Source organism: Varanus komodoensis, unplaced genomic scaffold, assembly GCF_004798865.1.
Source record: "Varanus komodoensis strain SLA01 unplaced genomic scaffold, ASM479886v1 scaffold21, whole genome shotgun sequence".
Classification (NCBI taxonomy): domain Eukaryota; kingdom Metazoa; phylum Chordata; class Lepidosauria; order Squamata; family Varanidae; genus Varanus; species Varanus komodoensis.
Genome location: NW_025335589.1, coordinates 14,097,467 through 14,124,121, shown reverse-complemented (window position 1 = coordinate 14,124,121; position 26,655 = coordinate 14,097,467). Strand labels below are relative to the sequence as shown.

General features: G+C 37.7%; 1 protein-coding gene across 1 annotated transcript in view; it reads right to left on the bottom strand.

Moving 5' to 3' along the window:
• The window catches only part of TLL1 (tolloid like 1), a 123,150-nt gene that overhangs the window by 27,175 nt on the left and 69,320 nt on the right, over positions 1–26,655 (bottom strand). The window contains exons 6-9 of the mRNA XM_044430797.1: positions 15,780–15,958; positions 11,148–11,253; positions 9,676–9,800; positions 3,337–3,452 (exon numbers count right to left, since the gene is read on the bottom strand). Coding sequence (XP_044286732.1) covers positions 3,337–3,452; positions 9,676–9,800; positions 11,148–11,253; positions 15,780–15,958 — 526 coding nt within the window. The remainder of the gene's footprint in view (positions 1–3,336; positions 3,453–9,675; positions 9,801–11,147; positions 11,254–15,779; positions 15,959–26,655) is intronic.

The following is a 26,655-nucleotide window of genomic DNA, read 5'->3' as shown; positions in this document are numbered from 1 at the left end:
ATATAAATCACCTACTAATTATAGGTGCAAACATCATTTATCTAAAACCCACAAGCTTTTATTTATATTTTGAACAGGTATGATTAAGACAAAACAGAAATAAAGCAATATTATAGATCAAGGAAATAATCAAGGAAATCTAAGGAGATAAATTTCTTTCAACTTGCCTGTCTTAATATCTGCAGAGGAGCACCTTCATTACATTATGTAACAAGGAAGAGAGACTTCTCTGCTGCAGCAACTAAATTATGAGATACATTCTGCTCAGAAATATGTTTGAAACAGATATTGCACAGGACCATGTTAAAACTATTCTGTTCTCCTGCACATTTTTAACTTAGTTTGCTTGTCTACTTTGATATTCGTATTTTATTGGTTTATTGTTGTTTGTATATTTGACTATTTATAATAATGTTATTCCTAAAGATGGAGGATAGTTTTTAAAATTCTATAAGCAAGCAAGCAAGCAAGCATAGAATGGTGGCAAATGTTTCAGGCAAAATTTCAGAATTTGTATTCTATATAGGTTGGAAGGTGAATGATTTTGGTAAATTATTGATCATTAAGAAATGCTAATATGCAAGCGAACACATAGAGAAAAGCATTGTCACAACAAATCACTGTAATGTTATGGTCTTTTTTAAAACATAAAGGTACCTAAACACAGATATTTTCAATCAGCCTGGACTTCCTTCTTTTGTCCCAATTCCTTCCTGTTTGCTAGCATAAATGATACTTTGGAGCATCAAGCTAGGTTTTTAGTTTTACCTCTTATTTTGAGGGGAGTTTGCCCATTAATAAATGATAGTTATTTATTTATTTTATTTGACAGAACCTTAGAATAATGGAAATCTGCCAGCATTTCTCCTGAATACTTAAAAAAAAAAAACATCATTAAGCATCATTGTTTCCTCTAACATCAAACTCAGGCAGCTGAGTGCAGATCATTCTGGAAGTGAAATAGAGTTTCCAATAATTCTGTAACTGCACCCTCATTTTCCTATGCAAGGTACCCCAACTGCTGCCCCTTCCCAACCATGTGAGCCCCTACAGAATTGTTTCAGAGGGGCTTGCTGAAAATACAGTAGAGGGAACCAGGACCACTCCTCATCGAGTTTTTTCTTCCTTTAAAGCATTCCTGACTGCCTACCTGGGCAGCAGGAAAACAACTAGACCCAGAACTTAAGGAGTGACAAAGTGACAAATGCATCCATCCACCTGGAATGTAAATGACAGGCTTACATTTTCATTAAGTAGTGTGTGAGTGTACATCATATGCACATTTTGCAAACACTTTGATTTTATTTTGGACTTTGCCAATAATGAAAAGAAGTTGACATGCACTCAGAAGTTGATATGCACTCAAAGTATGAATAGCCCTAAACTGAGTTCCATAAATTTTAAGCAAGTACATAATTTTTTATTTGACAGTTTCCTAAATGCTGTACTATACATTGACTTCAGCACTTGTTTTACTTGCCATTGTTTATTGAACTAGATGAAACACAGTGCATGCATGTAGGAGATTCGCAACTAAATCTTCCAGCCTTATAATATCATGTTCATTTTCAAGAATATAACCCAAATTGATTGAAAGATCTAAAGAGCTGAGATAGCAAAAGTATCTTTACAAATTATTTTGACAGTATATTCTTGAAAGCACTCAAATAGATCACTTCTTTCAGCCTATGCCTTGCAAAACATGATCTGGCCCTCATGAGTAACACAGATCTTTAGTACTTCCCCTGGCTAATTCATGCCTTTGCAGTATAGAAGCAAGCTAGATTTGCAGCTTTGCAGACCTGCTTCTTGACCTCTACAATAACCCAAATGCTGGTTGCAAGGCCAGACAGTTTAGGTACCAGTGGCCACTGGTTCCAGTGGGCATGTGTAATTTTCCTCCCATAATCATGGTGACTGATACAATTTGTTCATGGAATATTTTGTTTATACTGGAACCTGAATATTTAAGAAAATAAATAGGCTGCAATTTGTGCAGTTAAGCTGAAGAAAATGTGATTCAAGCACTCCTGCAGTGTGCAGGATTTCCTGCTACTTGAAAAATCCAACAGAGAAGTTAGCATGCTCAAAGACCATTGAAATCAATGGACAGAAGCACCTTTTTTTTACTAAAAAACTGATACACTTGGAAAATGTAGAAATTCTGAGTCATACTTATTTTTACTGTAAACAGGAGATATGTACTGATAACTTGTTTAATCAAATTATGTGGCCAGCTTCAGTCTCTGAAGGTAGAATTGGTTATTTTCAAAACTCAATTGCCAGTATTTCTGAATCTGCTTTAGTAAAATTTACTCTTAAATCTTATCACAAAAGCATAACTGTCTATATTACTATAGTAATATTCTTTCATCCTAACTACAAACCATTTTGTCTTTCTGAGAAAATTGAAGGCAGGCAAAGTGTGTTGGTTACATTTCCTTCCATTGTGATATGGAAAGGGGAACAACAAGCAGCATGGCTAATCGGAACAATGAACAGGTCCCATTTAAATAGGAGATGCAGTAACTCTGCACTAGATTTCACATTATACTAAAATTCTTCAGTACCAGTGCACTTTTTCATAGCTATAGTAACACAGGACCAGAGCATTATACTAGTTGTGGTATGAAATAAACATTTATTTATTTCAGCTTCCGTTGTGCAATTCAGCAGACATGAAAGAACAGGAGGCAAGAGAGATCAACAGTGCAAGAGGACAGGATGGCTGCAAGTCTCCAGAGGTAAACAATCAATGAACATTTGTCAGCACAATTGAGAAATTAATGGTTATGTTAGCAAATTCACTAATAGCAATGCTGCCTCATGAAGAATAATGAATCACACATTTTCACTGTAGTACAGGAAAGCCCACAGTACATTCTGGAAAAAAGCAATTCAATGCAATACGTATTTGGGATTATTTTCTACAGCAATTACTCTATAACAATTGAGAAATTTAACAGTAAATGCATTTTTATATAAAAATGACATTTTTTTTAAGTTGGCAACACAGTCATCCATTTTTATGGGTTGTTCAATGTGAAACCTCAGAAGACTTACATCATGGACCCATTTTCACATATGGCAAATGGATCTGGTATACAAACAGGAGATAAAGCCAAACAGATGACTGCACAGATCCAAGGCTTTAGCCCATTAACCCACTCTTAAAGCCTTTCAAACATGCACTAAGGTGGAGGTTTAAATCAAAGTGAAATGTGATTGTTTTATTAAAATTGCACAAAATCAGGAGAAACATGAATGACCAACAAAATAATGTTTTATTTTTCTGAGGGAGCAAAAGACTGACACTTGGAAATTAGTGCAAAATACCTTCTCTCCAGGAGTAACTGAAATTCTCCAAATGCAGTGTGTGTATGAAGGGTAGCCATTTGGAAATCCTGGAGATGAAAAGTTGCCTGTAGACTCTTGCAGTGTTTCACCACATGCTGAAAGACATGGGAGGGTTGCCTGATGAGCTACAAAGTGAGGGTGTTTCTTCTTTACTACAATGCATTAGCCACAGAGAGAGAATTAATAGAGGCAAATGATGAGTTTTTATGCAAAGAACTACAGTAGGATCCCTGTATCTTCAGGGGGGAGGTTCTAACCCCCCACCCCCCGCTGATACGTGAAATCTTGGATAGTAGTGAATAGCATATACTGTGCAGTCAACCCTCCACATTCATGGGGGTTAGGGGTGAAGGACCCCTGCAACATGGAAAAACTGTGTATATCTCAAGGGACTCTGTTTGGGGACGACATGCACTTTGTCTTGATACTAACCAGCCTCACTCACATGTTCTGTCTCTCGCTGGGCACGAAGACTCTAGAAATATTCATGGTTTTTCCTAGAGATATTTGTGGTTTTTCCACTTTTGTGGGGGCCCTGCACTAAGCACCACGAATATGGAGGATCAACCTCGGTTAAATGAAACCACATTAACTGCGACAGCAGATGCAGAGGACCTACTGTAACTTTTAAAAGGTTGGCATGTACAATTTGTTGTGGCAAAAATAATCCCATATACTTTTGCCTTATTCAAAATCAAAGTAACAAATTACAACTGCCCTTAAAATGTCATTGCTGACAATCAGACAGAAAAGTTCCATGTTAATCTCATTTTTCTTACACATAGATAATATGCAGAAAAACAAGAAGCAAAATACCCATTTTCCCCTGCCCACTGAGTTTCAGTTCTATTACCTTTTTTCTCTCCTCCATGAAGATTGTTTTCCCCTTCATTCTCTCGCCAATGGTACTAATTGGATAAAAATTAATTATGCCAGCTCTAGGGCTAAACAGTTTTTTTTCACTACTTCATTGATTAGCTCCTGGAGATAGCTTAAACACTTAGTATAACTATCTGGCTTTGTAAACTAGACTTTTGATGCTTAGAACAGTACTAATTGTACATACTGATTTTACATAACATTTTAGTTCTACTGTAGATGTATCTGGGGGATTGCTAAAAATTAACACAATGTTGTTTTATGTCTTTATGTTTTAGAAAGTAAAAAGAAATGCTTTTTTCCACTTTTTCTTTTATGCAGTTAGCAGCTGCATGGTGTGGATCTTAGTTTCTGTACATACAGCGGTTGGTAACTGATTCTTTTGGGGAACAATCCTACGATTCCTAGGGAGCATCACATCATACTATAGGATATTTTGGATTCCCAGCTGGAGATCAGAGCTCTGATTACCTTCGTCTCACAGCTGAGATGGAAATAACTGTGCCAGCTGACTGTCCAAGGTAAGGAATACATGCTCATGTGGAGGGGGAAGTGTTTTTGTGGTCTTGGAGGGGAGAGACAGAAGAGAGGTCCAGATATGAAATGTCCTAAAATCTCTCCAGCAAATTTCCCTTCATCTCCAAAATGCTTTTGCTAGCTGGGCAAAAAGTCCATCTAGGGAAAATGCAGACCACAAGGATGGGGAGGCAAATATTACCTCCACTGTTCTTCTCGGCCCAGACAGGATGTTTGCATGCCTCTGAGTCCAGGGGTTTCTGAACAGCAAGGACAGAACCAATAGTTTTGCACTCTTATTAATCAACATATATTTCACTACTTAGGTATGGCATGGTATCTCACATATATCTAAGTTTGTGAATGATGCTTCTGTGTAGGAATTCTAGTATCATGTTCATTTTGTTTTATTAAGGAGCATAAAGGTTGTTTTTCTTTGTAGTTTTCTTACGGAAAGGAAAATTATACTGGTGAGAAAGTGTTTGTGAAACTGGCATTGGTACAAGTTTTGGAGTTGGGAATTAGTATTGTGATGTACTGATGGCCACCCACTGACGAATTGGTGGGCAGTTTGAGCAGCCAAACAGTTGTTTTGATTCTGACTGAGGTATCAGCATTTACAGTTTAAATATATATAATCTGTGGAGAAACAAGTACAGTCTTAGCCTAAAACGTTTCCTTTTCCATGTCCCCATCAAGTATATATCACATGATTATCTAATCAAAGATTAGTTATGTATTGAATAATTTATTCAGAACTAGACAGCTTCAGAGTAAACACCACTGCTAATTATCAGCAGTTTATTTTTAACACTGCAATCATCAGTAACTCCACTAAACTGCAGAGATTGGTATCATGGCTTTCTCCAGTGCTGACTACTGTGGAATTAAAGCTGTGCTGAAGATTGGCTTAAAGTTTAAAGGACTTTTCAAGGAAAATGTATGCTGCAAATATGAAACAAACAAAACAAAAAACATAATACAACTATAGAAGAAGAACCAATAATGTTTATACATTTTGGAATATGAATTTGCTTAGGCTGAAATGCTCAGCTGCAATGAAAACTGAATATTATATTACTCCAAATGCAGACTGCAGGCCTACACTCTGCCAAAAGCTGTTCATACAGGTCACAAGAAATAGCCTAAGTGCCATTCACTTGGTAGCAGATGGCACACACATTATGCTGGTGGAAAGCTATCCCACTGTTGTTGTACCACCACCAATGTTTACCAGCACTAAGGGTCAAATCAAATGGGACAGAGTTACATTAGAGCAGCTTTTGAGCCACAGAATCCAAAACCATGTGTTCCCCCAACACTCAAAACAAGACCTTCAACTGCACCAGCCCAGGAAATAGAATAGTTAATTTCTGCTCACCAATGTTGATGGAACAGGAAAAGAGGGAAGTGGGGGGAAGAGTTCCCCAAACTATTGCCCTGGTCACAGCAAGTTGGTAGGACTTTGGATGTCATGGTTGTTCCACCACAGAACCTTCCCAACATGCAACAGAAGTGTTCTGCCCCAAGTTCTGTACTCAATGTACTTTTGAATTTAAGCTGATTATTAGCATATATAACTTAACAGACGTGCCTAAAGGGAGACTGGCAGGCAAGCCCAGTGCGGCTTCTTTGTTTTGGGAGGAAAAGAAGCTGTTCAGCCCCAGAGCTTGCCTGACCAAGCACTTGGAAGCTTCCCAAGCCAAGCAAACAATAATATATGCAAATACTTTTATTACAGGCTCTGTCAGCTGTTCCCTGTCTGTGTTTTCGTGGTCTCTTTAGCTTCTAAGTGAGACCAACATGGGGAAAAAAAGTTCTCCCAGATACTGAATGCTGAGTACAAATGCTGATTTTGCTTTCCAGAAATTTCTCCAAAATACTCATAATGTCCAAAAGGAAAAGAGTAGAATTTGCCCATTGCTTACACTTCCTCTGTTTCTATAGTAATGATTTCCTGAAGTGTTTGGTTTTTTTAATTAATGGGCTTTTGGGTAGTTCTTTCTAAAGTATGGATTGTTCATAACTTGGATGTTCATAAACTGGGAACTGCCTGTATTTCTTATGTTCACTAAAGACTGGCTATGATCCCACTACATTAACTGGTACCATATGCCAACAAATGCCCCACTGGTTTTAATGAGATTAGTTCAAACAGATTTACCCATTACCATCAAGATACTCTGCAAAAATAGGCAGTACTACAATTACACCATTTTAGTTCCATAATCCTTTCATCTTGATGGTCTTTATTTTTCATTTTATCATATTTGTGCTGCTTCAGTTTTACCCATTTTCTACAGAGATAGTATACCTGAATAGAAAAAGTGTATAAACCATATGCAGGTTTTTGCATTTGGCAATTACATGTGTTGACCTTTTTGCATGTCACAAAGGTGTAATTGGCCGCAGGACTCCAGTGTCTGAATTCTATATACAGATGCAGCAAACCAGACCATCACAATATTTTTGTACTCACTTTTCCCACGCTGCACAGAAAATAGCAAATATATCATATTTGAACTAAGCAAATTCTTCTTGTTCTGCACTTTGTCATGGAAAATGTTCTATAAATGTTTAATTTAAGAAAACTCAAAACAGTATAAACAATGAAGATACTTGTGGCACCTTAAAGACAAGCAAATTCATTCTGGCAAAAGCTCTCATGGACTTTCAAACTTTCTACCAGATGTATGGATCATAATGGAGAGTTTCAGGTTGCTCAGTACATGTAGTACAAATTTATGCAAGAATAAATTTGCTCATCTTTAAGTTGCAACAAGACTCTGTTGCTTGCACTGCAGCAGGCTAACAAGGCTACTTTCTGGAAATTGTCAAAATATTATAAAATTTTATGCCCTGATGAACAGCTCTGTCAACTTTGGTCTTGTTGAATTCTCATCTTTTTGAGGTCAACCTCATTCTGTTCTGTTTCTACAGAAGCTTGTGATTCTATTTTAATAACCATAAATACATGTTTGCTTTTTTGACATCCATTTTCATAATGTAGACACTAATGTATGCAGGTTTTGTGCATTATTTTATATGTATATGTTTTTCTAAGTTCTTTAAATTGCTGAAATGCTGTTTTGTGCACATTTCTCAAATATACAAACTTTGTGCATATTTTCCTAATGTGTATTTTTGTGCTCATTTTCTTTGCGATATGCTACGTTGGAAAGCCTACAGATTTCAGAATGCAACTGTATCTTGGCTTGCCATATGGCTCAGGATGTGCAGATTGTATAAATCTATAAAATAAGCTTTGACAGAATTACTCAGCCATCCCTTATATGCCTAGCTCAGACATAACAGAAAACCATGGTTTTCATGCTTCTCAAATGAACCTGCAAAGTTTCAGTTGCATGTTCTTTTCCCCTCCTTTGCATGCCAGAGGAAAATCAGTTCTTAAACAAGTCATGGTTCCCCATGACGGCCTAATTCCTTCAGCCCAAACTGTATGCAGGAAAGGATTATTAGAGCAGTATTTTTGTCCTATTGTAATAATTTGTTAATAGACTTTTTATCAACTCACTTAACTGAATAAGCTGAATCAGTTTAATGACACCATTTCCTTAAACTGCCTAAAAGCACTGCCACCTTCTGGAACACAAATTATGGCTAGCTAAGGCAACTTATAAAACACAAGCTACTTATAAAAGAAGTGCAATGAACCATTTGTAATATAAATTTGATGTTACCCTTCACAAATTTCAAGTTCTGCTTTTGACTGGGCAATAATTTGGCATTTGCAGTTTAAAAAAGCACAGTTCACTGCAGTGGTTCAGTGGTTCATAATGTAGTTAGCTACATTCCAGGGAAAGAAAATAATGAGGATTTCTGTCCATGATTCTACTGCCAACAATTGCAATGTACATATTCTTTGTGAATAGATCTATAAAATGGCTTACTATTAACAAACTTTATATGCTAGAGCCCATTAATAGTAACTTTCATTGCTTATAAATAAATGAAAATGCCGTAAAAAACTAATTACTGCCTCCAATATATATATATACACCATAAGAACAAGCACACCTCAGTATCAATTATAACATAGTTTTTATTTCCTATAACAACTGAGTAGGTTCTTTCAGCATGATTTGTGTCTTTGGCAATCCCACATCACACTTAGGTTCTGTGCACTGTTTATAACAACAACCATAGATAATTAGGCAAAGATATAAATGACTGATGTATGTGTGTGTGTGTGGGGGGGCAATTTTACCTTCCTTCCCTAACTGGTGCCCTTTCAAGACCTGATAGGTGTAAGAAGTTCCAGCAGCATCACATAAGAGATACTTTCTGTTGTAGAGGTAAGGGCTATGAACAGCACGTGGAAGTCTAGGTGAATGGCAACCACTCATTTACTTAAGGAAGGCAGGAGAAAGTAAGATCCTGCAGAAGTTTCATGGAACCAGGGAACAGTTCATCTACAAGAGCCTGGCACTGACTAAAGAAGCAAAATTTCAAACCAAGGGACCAAGGTTCAAAACCCTCTGCAGTAGATATCCTGATCAGATATACTTCCTGAATACAGAGTTTCATTATTTTTAAACAAACCAGTATCCAGGGCAACTATTTTGCAGGGTAGCTGGATTCCACTGCAAATATGTTAAACAAAGCCATCACCTATCTAAACATTGCTCTGGCTTAAAAGTAATGATAGAATGAGTCATGATTTCCCCAACTCCAACTGCTATATGAGACAGTATATTCAGACTCATACCTAAATTAGGCATTCATATCTAAATGCCTATTGTTCCAGAGGTATCACACTTAGGAATGTTTATGACCTCCCATTTAAACTGTGTGCCACTGGCCTGAAGGGAAATAGTTAAGAAAGTGGTTTATTCAGAAATATCAGTTACTAGTTATGCAAACAAACTTGCGTCACGGTGTGTTTATTTTATGATGTGGTACCTGGACATCTATACAGCTTTCTTGCTTGTGCAATATCTCCCTTGCTTAATCGTGTGCGCTGACCTATGGCTGGTCGGATCCCATTATCATCTCGGGAAGGAAGTATGGTATCCAGAAACATGCCCCTAAATAAATAAAGAAACCAAGAAAACCCAATCAATTTTCATATCAAACTATCCTTGAATATACGAAATAAAACTTTTATTTATGTATATTACAATCCATTTGGCCAAGCTGAGATCTGAAACAAAAAGCAGCCAGTGTAACTGAAAACTTCACATACCCGTGGGTGGCTTGTTTGAATAGTCTGCTCAATTATTGTGGTATGGTTGTCAATAGCAAACTGTTCTGCTCAGGTCTCCATATCTTAGCAAATGGCCAACAACTCAGTGCAAACTGATATTATGCAGATCATTTTAATGACACTTGCTTATCAAGAACAAGATAACCCATAGGAGAACTACCTATTTTACTATCATTAATTAGTCCATGAAAATCAAGTTCAAAATGCTTCTTTTCCTTTTGAGGAACTACAGTATGTTTTTGTGACCAATCATTTCCTCAACTGTTTAATGGCTGCGAGACAGATTTATGCTTAGTGATGGTATTTTAATCAGCAACTAGCATATCTTATTCTAAGCAGTTATTTGTCTGCTTATCTTAGAACTCTTATTTGTATCATTTGTTTAACAAACAGAGGCAGTGTCCTGAACTGTGGTGGATTTCTCATTGACACATATTAATACCATATAAACAAAGCAAAAACTCAACATGTAAAGAACATTCAAGGAAGGCAGAAGGAGGAGGAAGCTTATCACTATACATTCAATATATCAAATGATCATATACTAAAGACCTGCATATATCAACAAATCCAGATCTTTCACTGTAATTAAAAAATGATCATATTGGTGTCATTTGCAATTGAGAAGCTGCCTTCATAAGTTACAGATTTTCCAATATAAAATGTCTGGAAACATCCTGCATTGTTTTTGTTATTGGCCAACTGCTTTATAATAGCCTGGAATAACATTTTATTAAGAAGGGTTTCTGACAGACCTCTACTGCTAGCATTCTAAGAAGCTTTTAATTGAACTTTGCTCCTGCCATAGTCAAAATATGGCTAACTCCTTTGAAGAAAATGATCTGGCAACCTTAGCACAGGAAGTTCCCAGGTTACTCACTGAGTCATAGCAGGAGAATTTTGAATACTATAGAAAAACATTTTGAGAAAACAAGGAACAAAATTGATCATGGTTTAAGCATGATCAATTGTAAGTGAGACTATGTCTGAAATAACCAGATGAGTCTACAGGGGACAATCTGACAGTTACTGGCTCTTCATTGAGAAACCACAATATTATAAAGCTCTTTTGTCAATTTCTTGCATCCAAACTTTATCTATAGAATATTCACATTGACGAACTGAAGAATAGAATTAAAAGTCAAAAGGTATAACCTGAGACTCCAACCTTGAGAAGGTGTTCCTGGCATAGTGCATAATGCTGTCAAAATCATATGGCTCTCCCAGAGAATTCACTTCTCCAGGCTCCATCTTCAAAAAGTTGTACTCCTGACCTGTAATTCATAAGTAAGATCTCATGAAAGTGTGTCCTAAACAACAAGAGACAGAGAGAAGGAAAAGGAAAAAAGAAAGCAGATATCCCAGACTCTACTTGTGCATTGGCTAAATATTATCTAATACCTTAATCTGAAGAAGATATAATTAACTGGTCTGCTGACATTCCCTACCTCCTCACCACCTTGTCAAAGTCTATGGCATGAAATTCCAGCACTATGTGGGGCCTAAACCTAAGCTCCAGAGGATAGGGCTAACTCCTGTGGCTAGGGCCAGGGGAAGAGAGTCTGGGTCAACAGGACTGCATCCTATGCTCAACTTACTCTGTGCAGCAGGGTAGGAATAGACTCATTTTCTTTGGCTGCAGTAAAGTAATACACACTGGATGGATGGATGGACAGAAGGAAATAGAGAGATAAAACTGTTATGGTACATTTGGCAGAAAATACTTTAGTGGTTTTGGAGGGCTTAGTGCTATGTCCCTCAGCAACAAACTGTATGTTTATAGTTTGCCTGTTTGTACTCTGACAACCTCTCCTCCACCATCCTTTCTTTGGTTATTGAAATTCAGTACTGACCAAGTCAAGAATTTCTACACAGTATTTGTTTTTTAATGTAAACATTTCTAAATATGCAGCCTTTCCTTATGAATGGAATTATTGTTGTAACCATCATATGAACTTCCATCTTAACATGCAAAAAGTTATATTGAATAAGGAGGATGCAACATGGAGGAAACTAGTCTGCTAATATACTGTTTTCTGTAATTCCCTGAGACATTTGTTTTATATACTTGCTTAATGGCTTGCTAGATTCTCTACTGCTGTGGAAACAAAAATAAGAATTTTTGTGATGCTACTAAGAACTTACTTTGTAACTCTTTATTACACTCACATTATTATAATTTATTGAACATTATACTGATTGTCAAAAAGCTTCATCATCTGAAATCAGTGTGTGTGAACTCAATTTCTGTAATAGCATATGCATGTTTCTCCCTTCAGCCACCCTTTTTCACACTGCATCTCTACAGTCATGAATTCACCTAGTTTCATTTCCCATTTTCTTCTACAAATGTGGCATTGGGTACCATTTGAATGGTATCTTTCTGGGATGTTTCATTAGCGTGGAACATGGAGAGGATGCTTTGCCATGGCTCTGGTCCCAATTGGCCAAATGTTCCCAAAGGGCAGTGCTGGAGGATTGTTGCTGGCCCTTTGGCCATTGCCCTATTAAGTTCCTTAGGGCTCTATTTTTCTCCCCTTTCACTATTTGCCACCTACATGAAGCTACTGGGAGAGGTCATTCAGGGGGGTTGGGTCTGTTTTCCTCACTATGCTGATAATACTCAGCTCTCTCTTTTTCCAATGATGCCAAGGAGACTATAGAAATCCTCCTAAACCATTCCCTGTGCTTGAATGCGGACTGACAACTTGAGGCTCATTCCCGACAAATCTTAATGGTCAACTTTAATGGGTTTATGTAGGAAATACAACCTGTTTTGGATGGTGCTGCACTCGATCAAAGATGTCCCTGCATGCTCCAGTCACAGTTGTGGCCAGAAATGCTTTCACTGACCTTCGGCTGATGCCCCTTTCTGGAGAATATTGATCTAGCAATATTTATGTATCCTTAGTCACTTCCTGTTTAAACTATTGCAGTGTGCTCTATGTGTGGCTTCACTTGGAAGGTGTTCAGAAACTGAAGCTCGTGCAAAATACAGCAGCAAGATCGCTTTTTGTTATGTGCTTTATAGTCCATACTACACTGGCCCTACTGCACTGGCTTCCAAACTATTTACAGGCTTAATTAAAAGTGCTAGTTCTTGCCTATTCAACTCTAAATGGTTTGGGACCAGAATATCCGAAAGACCATGTCCTCCCATGTGAACATGTTCATACCTTATGGTCCTCATCTGAGACCCTTTTCTGTGCTCCACCACCAAAAGAGGTAAGTCTGTAAGAAAGTGAATCAGGGCTTTCCCTGGGGTAGCACCCCAATTATGGAATTCCCTAAGTGAGATTAGTTCCTTCACTTTTTAGTTCCAAGAGGTTGTAAACATATCCCTGTTCTACTTAGTGATTTGGATTTTAAGGAAAGACAATTTTAGGAAATTTTAGTGGTCTGCTTTTCATCTTTGTTGAGCTTCAAAATGTTTTCATATTTGTTATATATACTATGTTGAGGGCCTTATGATTAAAAGACAATCTATAAATATTTATACACCTAAACAGAATAATATATCTATAGTAGGTTCTTTATACCCTGGGCTTTTCCTACAGGCTAACTCCAGAGGATCTCATGACCCTAGAGCAGATTGCGGGGTGGAGGCAGAACCAGGGCTGCAGAGAAAGAAGGAAATGGATGATAACAGCCTCTTGCCCTGTTTCATTCTGGGATTCCTTTCCAGAATAAAAGCTCTTCAGTTCCTTCTTATTGCATCTTATGAATTTTAAAAGATTTGGAGAATAAAAAAGACAGAAAGCCCTTCTGTTTGCAGGATTCAAAATCTATATGAAAGCCAATATCTTATGGAGCTTAAGATTCTAGTTTTCAGTAACCCAAGTGGGTAGAGCAAGTCACTGTCTCCATCTCTAGAGCTATGTCCCTTCTACGGGTCCACAACTCCAAACAAATGTGAGCCACCAAGCAGTAGCTTCAAACTGAGGAAATGCCATGCAATATCCACTGGTTTTAATAACTTATCACTGCATTAACATAAAATAGTTTGCATATTGCAAATGCCTCATGAAAGTTCAGTCTAAATAAAGATTTCATGCACAGATGGGCATGATAAAGGACCAAACTGGCAGGGACCTAACAGAGGCAGAAGAGATTAAGAAGAGGTGGCAAGATTACACAGAAGAACTATACAAGTAAGAGCTTAACGTCCCTGATAACCACGATGGGGTAGTCACTGACCTCGAGCCAGACATCCTGGAATGTGAAGTCAAATGGGCCTTAGGAAGTCCGAGCAGCAACAAAGCTAGTGGAGGTGACAGTATTCCAGCTGAGCTATTCAAAATCTTAAAAGATGATGTAGTACAAGTGCTACACTCAATATGCCAGCAAACTTGGAAAACTCAACAGTGGCCACAGGATTGGAAAAGGTCAGTTTACATTCCGATCCCAAAGAAGGGCAATGCCAAAGAATGTTCAAACTACCACACCATTGCACTCATTTCACACGCTAGCAAAGTTATGCTCAAAATCCTACAAGCTAGGCTCCAGCAGCATGTGGACCGCGAACTACCAGAAGTACAGGCAGAATTTCGAAGAGGGAGAGGAACTAGAGATCAAATTGCCAACATACGCTGAATCATGGAGAAAGCTAGGGAGTTCCAGAAAAACATCTACTTCTGCTTCATTGACTACGCTAAAGCCTTTGATTGTGTGGATCACAACAAATTGTGGCAAGTTCTTAAAGAGATGGGAATACCAGACCTTCTTATTTGTCTCTTGAGAAACCTATATGCAGGTCAAGAAGCAACAGTGAGAATTGGACACGGAATCACTGATTGGCTCAAAATTGAGAAAGGAGTTCGGCAAGGCTGCATACTGTCGCCCTGCCTATTTTTTATTTATTTATTTATTTAGGGCACAACATAAATAAACTTCAATAGAATAATATAAATTAACAATATAAATTAACTTATATGCAGAGCACATCATGAGAAAGGCGGGGCTGGATGAATCACCAGTTGGAATTAAGACTGCTGGGAGATATATCAACAACCTCAGATATGCAGATGATACCACTCTCATGGCAGAAAGTGCAGAGGAACTAAATTGATGCAGGTGAAGGAGGAGAGTGCAGAAGTTGGCTTGAAACTCAACATTAAGAAAACTAAGATCATGGCATCCGGTCCTCTCACTTCCTGGCAAATAGATGCGGAACGAATGGAGGTAGTGACAGATTTCATTTTCCTGGGCTCCAAGATCACCGCAGATGGGGACTGCAGCCAACAAATTAAAACTATGGTTTTCCCAGTTGCAATGTATGGCTGTGAAAGCTGGACCATAAGGAAGGCTGAGTGCCAAAGGATTGAGGCCTTTGAATTGTGGTGCTGGAGAAGACTCCTGCGAGTCCCTTGGACCACAAGGCAATCAAACCAGTCAGGAGATCAACCCTGACTGCTCTTTAGAAGGCCAGATGCTGAAGATGAAACTCAAATACTTTGGCCACCTAATGAGAAGGAAGGACTCCCTGAAGAAGAGCCTAATGCTGGGAACAATTCAGGACAAAAGAAGGAGGGGACGGCAGAGAATGAGGTGGCTAGATGGAGTCACTGAAGCAGTTGGCGTGAGCTTAAGTGGACTCCGGGGGATGGTGGAGGGCAGGAGGGCCTGGAGGAGTGTTGTTCATGGGGTCGCGATGGGTCAGACACGACTTCGCGACTAACAACAACATATTTTGCTCTTTCCAAGCAATCCCATAAAACTACTGTATAAGGACCAAGGAAGTCACAAGGAAATAACAGAGCAAGGTTTTAAAACATAAACCACAGCACTAGGATGGTCTCACCTGGCTGGATGTTCTCTCTAATGATGGTTACATGATCGTCTCTGTCTGGTCTTGTGTGTTCATGCCAAAATCCTATCACATGTCCCAGCTCATGGACAACAATTCCAAATTTATCACAGTTCTTGCCGATAGAAATTGCCTGAGGACCATTGCCCCTCCGGCCAACGTAAGAGCAGCATCTGTAATTTAGGACAAGAACATATAAAACCTTTTATGAAAATCAGTCACAATCAAAACGGTGCTGAGACAGGTTATTCGAGTGTTCTGAAAATTTTAGTTGCCCTGCAACCTCCCAGGACAGATTAAAAATTGCATTAAAAAAAAGTAACGAACACTGAATTGGAAACATCTAATATATTTTATTAGAGGACTGCTTGTGTTTGATTATATATGTGTATGTGTATATTTAAGCAGGACTTGTTATTACAGCAGGTATCCATAAAAATCATGAGGTCCCTGAGGAGTTCCATGCCAAGATGAAGCATGATTGAGTTACTAAAAAAGAAGACTGAAGAGGGACAGCATTTTTAAGAAAAGCAATGCAAAAGCATGGAATTCAATTCTACCTCCCACTTGTCCACCCCCAATTTTGTATAAATTTGCTTTCAGTTTCAGATTCATTTCTGTGTGTTTAAAACTTTTGAAGTTGAAAGCCTTGACATATTATGTTTTTAAGGAGAACCACTGTGGAATATTTTACATTGCCCAAATGTATCATCATAGCATTTATTGCTATCATCATCATATTACCTTCCTCTAACTAAATGCCAGAAATGCACAGGTACTCTGTCAGTCTAGCCTACCTCACATATTTGTTGTGAAGATAAAATGGAGCTATGTAAGCAGCCATGGGATTCTCACAAAGGGAAAAGCCAGTGTGGTGTAGTGGTTAAGAGCATGGGACTGGGACTCAGACGATCTGGGTTCTAGTCCCCGCTCAGCCATGGAGCCAACTGGGTGACTTTGGGCCAGTCACAGACTCTCAGCCCAATCTATCTCACAGGGTTGTTGTTGTGGGGATAAGATGGAGGAGGAGAATGATGTAAGCTGCCTTGAGCCCTTTGCAGGAAAAAGGTAGGATATAAATCAAAAAATAAAATAAAATAAAAAAGAATTCAGGATGTAAATGCAATGCCAGCAGCAGCATCCTGAACTCCTCTCCATCACAGGACAATTGCAATCAGAAAAACGTCTCAACTTAAATAGAAGAACAAAAGGTGCAATTCTATGCATGTTTACACAGAAGAAAGACTACAGCTCCCAGTATGCCTAAATAGTATGTGTGACCCATGCCCTCAGCTGCCTAGGGCATGCTAGGAGTTACAGACAGTTTTTCCCTGCCTAAGCCTGCATGGGATTGCACTCTTAGCTAATTGAAAAGATCTTCTCACGGAATTATAGTTAGAATCACACCTTAAATTGAGCAAATTAAATACATTTAATATCTGTTTACTTAATTTATTATGCAAGCAGAATCCTTAAGGTATAAATGGAATATTTTTAGTACAGGGCCCCTTAGGTCTTCATAAAAACCTGATATATATAAAAACCTAATTCATTTAAGATAATGGACCATTGAAAAAGAGTTCTCTGTATAAAGCAGGTTTTATGCTACTTTATATGAAATATAAATCCCCTGAAGAGAGTTAAACATATGAGCAGCTTCTGACCTATTTAAGCAGTCCACTGCTTAAATGTAGGTCATGTTAGAGTAAATAATCACCATCATCATCAGCATCATCATCTAGGCAGATGAAATGTAAATTTGCATGTTAAGAACCATATCTTAGGGAAATTATATTTGAAAAACTGAAGTTAATCATTCTAAGTCTGTACTACATATAATCTCTTATGCCCATCTGTTCTATCCTAGTATTTGCACCTGCTCCATCACATGTCTTACTTTTCTCTGTAGACCACAAGTAAATACCTGTGTAAACCTCCCATGGCACTGCAAATCACACTTTGTATAAAGCTACTTGAAGGGGCACTAGAGGATGTTACTTACTCAGAATAGTATACTAATTGCTCTAGCTTTCCTATCCTGGTACAAACAATTTAGCAAAAATTACAGGCAAGTTTTGCAGAGTAACTAACCCTCCAGTTCTGTTCAGTATCTAATAAACTTTTGCACTTTCAAAATCACTTCCAGATGCAACCTCCAAAAGCACTAAGTTAGCCATTAATAGTTTTTATTTAATTTAATTTGGTTAGGATATACATAAATACTTTGCCACCTGTTCTGACCCATTCTTTTAATAAAATCAGGTTTCCAACAATTAATACATATGAAATAATACAATCTTGAATATTAAAACAACAGAATATCACAATTTTCTGGTTTTCTAAAATCAAGGCCAGATCATGTTTAACACCCACAGAAGATTAAAAGCTTGTGTAAACAAATGCATCTCTGGAAGGCAAATATGACCAATGGTAAACCCCAGGAGAGGAGCTCCAGAGAACTGAAACCAGCCCTTATAAAGTCTGTGCTCCTTGCTTCTACTAGTATTACATCACAAGGAGTTGGCACCTAGGGCAGGACTTCTAAGGATGATCTTAATGGGTGGGAAGACTCAGATGAGGAGAGCGGTTCCCTAAGACATGTTGGACCATCCATTGAAAGTTTTAATGGTTAAGCCAAGCTGGGCCAGTCTCTTAACATATGTTCCCTGCAATGGAAGCAAGTGCAATTAATTCAGAATAAATATATGTACCTCATTTCTCAATCCACTTAAAAGATGGACTATATTGATGGAGCTTCTGAATTTGATTAAAGTACACTTTATATAAACATTAATATGTGAATGAAGCAGTTTCCTGCAGCACCCCAAAACATAAATAGCAATTCCCCCAACCAGGGAAGCATGGAGATTAGAGTGCAGGACTGGGAGATCTGGAGATCTGGGTTCTAGTTCCCACTCAGCCATGAAGCTCACTGGGTGATTTTGGGCCAATCACTCATTCTCAATATAATCTACTCCATAGGTGGTTGTTGTGAGGATGTAGTCAGGATAAAATATATAAGAGAACCTTGGGTTCCTTGCAAATGGAAAAAAGGCAGGGTATAAATGCATGCAATACAATGTAATATAATGCAAAAGCATATATGGAGTTACAATACAGTAGAAAACTATAGACATAGCATACTTTTAATATAAATCATTAATTCATGGCAATTTCTTGTTTCACAAGTTGTGTGTGTTTATACACACACACACACACACACACACAACTTGTGAAACAAGAAATTGCCATGAATTACTGATTTATATTAAAAGTATATGTGTGTGTGTGTGTGTGTGTGTGTGTGTGTATAAAATTTCCTGATAGCTGAAACTGGGGAGTTCACAACAATTAATACCCTAAAGCACAACAAATACACTATAAAAGTTAAAACTACAGTTATAAGAAAAAGGCACAGTGAAATTTAGCAGCAATGCAAAGATTTAAAATCAGTAGAGGATTTGAAATAACAGAAACAGAAAGACTAAAAATCCTGGGAAAATAGGAAAGTCTTCACCTGGCACTGGAAAGAGTACAATGTAGTTCCCAAGCCTCTATAGGAAGTTCATTCCACAACTGGGATGCCACAACAGAAAATGCCATCTTCCGGTGGCAATCAACATATTCATAATAATTCCATATTTAAAGTGACTTCTTGGAATGTCAAGGGACTGTAGAATCCAATAAGCAGAAGAAAGTGCTTTCTAAATTAAAGGCATATGGAATGGATGTGGCTTTTTTATTTTTACACGATACACATCAGCTGACAAGAGACTATGTGGGAGAGATCTGTGCAAGAGATACTTCCACCATGTTTAAAGGGAGGAAATCTTAATCCATAAAGGAGTTTTGTTTTCAGTTCAACAAACCATTATTTATCCCGACGGTCAGTTTTTGTTTCTGGTTGGAAAACTCAATGAGAAAGTAATGGCTTTGATCTGCGGACCTAATGATGACTCTCCAGCCATGTTTCATGACTGTTTTTGCAAACTGTTCGACATTGCATATGGTTATGTAATTGTGTGTCGGTGGGAATTTTGTTGAGATATTGGATCCTCTCCTGGACAGGAACATACCAGTTCCTAAGAGGCAAGTAATGGTGAAATTTGAAATGCAGGTCTCCATGGCAGAATTTGGCTAGATTGACCCATGAAGAATATCACCTATGTATGGAGAGACTATACATTTTTATCTTCTGCCAGCCATAATTGCTGTTCTTTTTTCTTTTGGTTTCCACATCCTTGTAGCATCAGATCAGAGATTGTAAGATTTAAACACTGGTAATATCAGACCATGTCCCAGAATGTTTGGATCTGTTACCTGCAAATAGCTCAGGGCCTGCTGGGCTTTGATGCCTTAATGTTTAAAAGATAAGTCTTTTAAAAAATTAGATTCTTGCTGAGCTACAAGAATATTTTGAAATCAATGGTGGTACATTCAGCTCATGCCCTGATGAATGGAAAGCTAGTAAAGCTGTCATTCAGGGCTGAATTATTACTTATGTTTCTCATAAAAACAAATTTAAAAAGGAATAACAAATTATTCTAAGTGATAGGTTGAAAACTCCTACAAGTAGTTTGCTATTTCTCCAAATACACAACCTCTTTATCAAGAGTTGCAGCATGGTAAAATACAAGTTGCATTTTTTCACAAGAGGTAGAATTTGCACTAGTTTAAGGTAAACATGTTGGGAAAATGGGCAATAGCCCAGTATAGCATTGACAAAACACCTTTGAAAACAAAACAGTGAAACACTATCCTGATAATTAAAGAAGGTAGTAGCAGGATACGTACTCATCCTAGAGATATATAAATGTTCCAGTTTTAGAACTTTATTTAGAACTGTATAGTAGTTTCTGTGAAATATCAAAGCAGAATGTTGATTCCCCCACCATTGTGCTTAAATTTCTCTGTCTAGATATGTCATAAGGACAGTTTTTAATGGTGCCTCTGTAGAAGATGAACTTGTGAAAGTAATCACTAAAATGAAAACAGGAAATGCACCAGGTCTACATGGATTTGCAATTAAGTGATGATAACACATTTTTTCAGCTTTCTATTTCCCAAACTTTATCATTGCTACAGCTCTGTCAGGGTCTCTTTCATCATGTAATTATACTTACATTGTAGTAATTCCCAAACTAGACACAGATAGTACCTTCTATGCTAATTATAGACCTATTTAATTGAGTAATGCTGATATTAAATAATAACTGCAAGTTTGGCTCTCAGACCATGAAAACTTATTGCAATGTTGGTCAAACTGGATCAGATGAGATTCATTAAAAATAGGCAGGAAGCAGATAGTCTTAGAGTGGTTGCGAACCTGATTGCATTAAATCTAGTAGCCATTATTTCTCAAGATGAGGAGAAAGCCTTTGATAAAATTCATTGGAAATGTATCTTTTGATTTTCTTCCAGAGTTTTGATTTTTCTCCAAAATTTCAGAAATGAATTAACCAGAGTTAGGATCCAATAGAGACTTCCCTGAATTTTTTTGTTTGGTTGGTTGGGTTTTTTCCCCTCTAGAAAGGCACCATACAGGAATGTCTTCTTTCCCTGTTCATATTCAATTTAGAACCCCTGGTATATGCTATCTAAGTTTTAACATTCATTGATATGTACATAACACATCAGATTGCTAACGTGTTCTTTACACTGATAATCTTCTATTGTTAATTTCATAACTTCATACATCTATTCCAGGTTTGAGGCAGCCTATTAATGATTTAGACGTTTATCTGGTCATTCTATAGGCTGGTCAGCCAGAAGTCATGTCTGTTGGAGATAATACACTCTTACTGTGCATTATCTAATTGGCAATTTAGACTTTCAACTTTGAGTTTATATCTGGGAATACTTGCCCCAAAAGACATGATTAAGTTAAATTTGAGTAAATTGATTAATGAGATCACAGGAGACATTGACAGATGGTATCTATAAAGTCTACTGGTTAGGGTAAATGCAGTTAAAAAGAAGGTAATACCTCAAATTGTTTTACGTGGTATTCCTTTATTATATCCTAGTAAGCATTTCCAGAAGCTTTCTGTTACATTTCATAATTGAAAATGATGCAACTTTTGATCAACAAGGTTAGATTTGGACTCCCTGACATTTCCTTATATCATCAGGCCTGTTTGTTGACTTTCACTAAATTTTGGTCTTGTCCACTTAGATTCGATTCATCTGTCAGTTTCAGAACCTGCATTTCTGGATCCTTTCCCCAAGAAATTGCATTAGGTTCTCATCATACCAAAATATGAGAGAATAGATAATATGCCCTCTCCAACTGTGGTAGCTGAAGGGCTGTGGGCAATTGCAGTCTGACATATTTTCATATGCAAAATTTACTTTTAAGAAGAATTACAAATTTTAAAATTGGCTAGGAATTGTTTGTTTGGCACTTAAATGGACAGGATGATTTTAACTTTGGATCAGCTTATCAGTCCTTATGTTAATATTTGCCATTTTCCACTTTGTATACTAAATATAAATTGCTAGTTGTAGCTGCATGTCATTTATTAAACTCCAGATCTGGTCCTGCTGTTTTTAAAGTTTCAGAGCTGCCAGTGTTATTAAAAATATTGATTGAGGCTGAACAGTTACATCAGACTACAATGCATGTATATAAATATCCATTATTGGTAAATAAATATAATAGCCATGCTCTCAACCAAGAATGAAATAATTAACAGAAGCAGTCATCTTGTTCAGTCAATGGAATACTGCATTATTATATATTTTTGCAAGAGGACTTGGAACCTCAGCTATGCTTAATTCAGCAAAATATATGTCTTTGATAAGGGCTTAATTAAATTGGTCAATTGTTGGCAATGTATTGTTGCTAATGCTACTCTTCTTCATATGGTTTGGTAATGCGCAATGGTAGTTTCCTTTTTGAAGAAGTAATAATTCAGATAAATCTTAAGATGGAAAGTTCTTTGTAATTTAAAGATGTACAAGTTCTTTTGACTTATCTACCCACCTCTTGTAATTTTAACACAAGGTCAACATGAATGGATTTTCTGTGGCATTTTTAAAGCTACAAGACTAATGTTACAGTGCTGGAAGAATAAATGGCTATCTGCAGTAACATACAGAGTGGAATATTTAACAAACCCTTCAATTTTTTGAATGGGTGATCTTTAGGCATAATCTACAAATGGATAAACATATGGATATTTGGTGAACTCGCTGCATAAGAATAGTAGCATGCTATATACTAACATATAGGGATATATGACATACAAGCAACTGGTACTATGGATCTTTTCACATTTTATTAAAATTGGAATATTTTAGTTTTATTTTTGTTTTCTAATGGCCCAGTTTGGTTGTTTTTGTACTGCACAATAAATAAATAGGGTCATCTTCTTCGTAACCACCAAGCTCACTTTTTTTAGCAGGTGCTCCCAGAAAAGGACCAATGAGAATGATCTTACAGTAGGTATATATAGGAAGAAACAATCCTTTAAATAACTCAGACCCAAGTCATTCATGGCTTTGAATATTAATATAGGCATTTTGAATCCAGTATAGACATCAAATGACAGCCAGTGCAGATTGTGAAGTACAGGCTTGTTAAGAGTACACCTGTCCCATTTCTGTCAGCAATCTCACAACCCTAATTTGGACAATCTGGATTTTTTGACTATTTTCTACAGCAGTCCCATGTAACACATTGCAGTAATCTAGACATGAGTTATCACATCACAGATAACTGCAGCTAGGCTATCTCTGTCCAGATAAAGATGAGGTTCGTCTATCAACCAAAGCTGATAAAAGGTGCTCCATGCTACGAACCTGATCCTTTAGAAGTGCAACTCCCTTTATAACAGGTTGAATATCATTCACCTGGGTAGGTGAACTACCCACTAGCAGGACCTTCCTCTTGTCTGGATTGAGTTTCAGTGTACTGGCTCTCATCCATATCATTACTGTGCCCAAGTACTGATTCAGAGCACCCACTTTCTCACCTGGATTTGATGAAAAGAAAAGATAGAGCTGGGTTTCATCCATACATTAATGACATCTCAGTCTACATCTCTAGATCACCACTGGAGATGTTGAACCACCCACAGCTAATCCCCCAGCACCAAGCAAGAGCAGGCCACTGCAATGAAGTGCCTCAACTCCCAACCCAGACAGCCTATTCGAATGGATACCATGGTTCATAGTATTAAAAGCCACTAAAAAGTCCTAGAGAATCAACAAGGTCACAATCCCCAGCCCCTCTCCTGGCAAAGATAATCCAACAGTGAGATCAAGGCAGTTTCTTTTTCAAAGCCAGGTCTGAAGTCCAACTGAAGTTGATCTAAATAATCTGTTTCATTCAGGAATGCCTCAAGCACCTTGCCCAGGAAAATAATGTTGACTGCTGGCCTATATTTGTTATCATTATCTGGATCCAGGTTAGGCTTTTTTTAGAAATGCCCTAATTACTGTTTCCTTTAAGAAGGCTGGCACCACTCTGTCTTTCAAGGAGCAATTTATGACCTCCTGAACCTAGCCAGACATTCTCTCCTTATTAGATGTAATCAGCCATGGAGAGCCAAGCAAACCAGTGATCTACCAGATTTGGCAAGCACCTTATTCACAGTCTCAGCTCAACAATGGAAAATAATCAAATAATAATATATTTAAAAAAAAAACACCAGACCATATGTTTCACTGGGCTACTCTACTAATGGAAGTACCTTAATTGTGGTGTCTAATTTATGATGATCCAATCAACTTGCTTCAACAGAAATGTCTCACAGCATGCTACCAAGGGTTCCCCATTTCTTTCTCTGGCCCAGATTGTAGCAGCTCATGAACCACTTGGAAGAGCTCCACTGGGTGACATTGGGAAGATGCAATGGTGATGGAAAAGAACTCTCTCTTTACTGTCCTCACTGCCACAGAAGAGGCTTGATAATTACCTCTAAGCTGTGTTTGGTAAGATTTGGCACAAGTTTCCTTCCCTTTCTTTCTTGCTTCATTGTCCTCAGCTCAAGTGTGTACCAAGGAGCTGTCTAGATTCTTCTCAGATGGAGAAGGTGCTAATTCACCCCCCAGAATTACCTGGGCTCAACAGGAGCAGCAGTCATACCAGCAGGGAAACCCTCTGGAATCACTAAAAACCATTAGCCTCTGTTGGTAGACAATTTTAATAAGTTCCCCATGCTTGGAGAGGGGAAAGGACACTGAGCATCCAAATCTCAGTAGAAGTGGTTTAACCATGACAATGGGATAGATGTGAATTCCCCTCCTTCAAAAGAAAGCAGTAACTGCTGACAACCAGATCTGTTATTTTCAGTTATAGCATAGACTATGGCAAGGTCATTAGGACTCATTGCTTTGAATGGCTTGCCAAATATGAAATGAATTTATCTGTTTAAGTGCACTGAAACTACTAAAGCAATACCATTGAGTTATAGGATTAAAAATACCAAAAAAATAAAAGTGATTGACCAAAAGAATGCCATTGTCTGTATCATTATTGTGAACACTTATTCTAGGTGTACTTGGCCCTAGGCCCAGCAATCTCTCAACAGTAGGATTGCTTGGCCTGCTTCACAAACTGTGCCAAAGGCTGACTTTCAAGATCTTGATCTCTTTAATCTTTATTGCACCAGACAGCAGTTAAGGGAACTAACTATTTATGAATCTCTAATTCTGTTTAATCTTTCTGGCTGATCAATAATGGCAAGTAAAGTGCAATAAATGACAGTCTGAAAGAAAATGAGGTGATCTGCTCATGATATTAAACATGCTATGTGGACTGATAATGATTCTTCATGCTTTTGAGAATTAAATCAGAAAGATGGACTTTAAGCTCATTAGACTTTGAAATCAGAACCAGGTCAAGCGCTTATTATCTCAGCTGAACAATAAAAGATGGGATGGCCCAGCCATACAATCCTGTACATGTCAAACCTGAAGTAGGCCTCTCTGATGGGACTTACTCCAGATAAGTGAACATAAAATTGCTCCCTAAAGCAACTTATAAAACAAAAACAGTAACTTAACAGTCTGTGTACTGTATACCACTCAGTCAGAAAATTATGATTTCAAAAAACAATCTCCACCTTTATTTGTAAGGGCTAATAATTCAGAATAGAAAAGTAATCCAATGAATCTATCATAGAGTTCATGATTTCATTAATGACAGCTTGCCTTCCATTCAAAGCTAGGAAGAAAATGTTATTGTACAGCAGGTATAACATTTACTATTGATATTGTGAAAACACTTCTTTGCTATTTACCTTATATTCTGAAATCCAGAAATAAATTTTACATTCCTTATAACGAAAAACTATTTTAGGATTATCTATAAAGTATTTTGTCTCTGCAGTCAAAGGTGATGAGTAATTACACTGAGTAATCATTATGGATTACTTGTCATTGCAAATTCAAGAATTCTTACTTGCCTTTGAGGTGGCTCAAAGACCACACCACACCTTGCATTCTGTTGAGAAGGGGCCTGGATATTAAGAACTCTATTTCCATGTGCCCAAGGGCTTTCTCAAACAGCTAGTTCCTTGTTTTGCAAGGCAAATGTCTTGAAACTATGGGGAGTAGAACAGCAATTGTGACAGGGCACAGGTGTTCCCATGCAAAGCAGAAGGAGCCAAAAACCTCACCAGGCATGTATAGAAGGCTGGGTTTCAGGATCTTCAGTTCATGGCCAGAAGCACTACAACTAACACACGCGTGTTGTGCTGCACACTGCAGGTGCCATGTCATGAACTAGCCTTGCCTCAGATGCACACCACAGTGCAAGATGGCATCATATGTTAATCTGAGGTGTCACATGCAATACAATAACAGACAAAAGAATTCATGGAGCTGATTTTGTCAAGTTTTAAAGATTCATTACAAAAGTGCA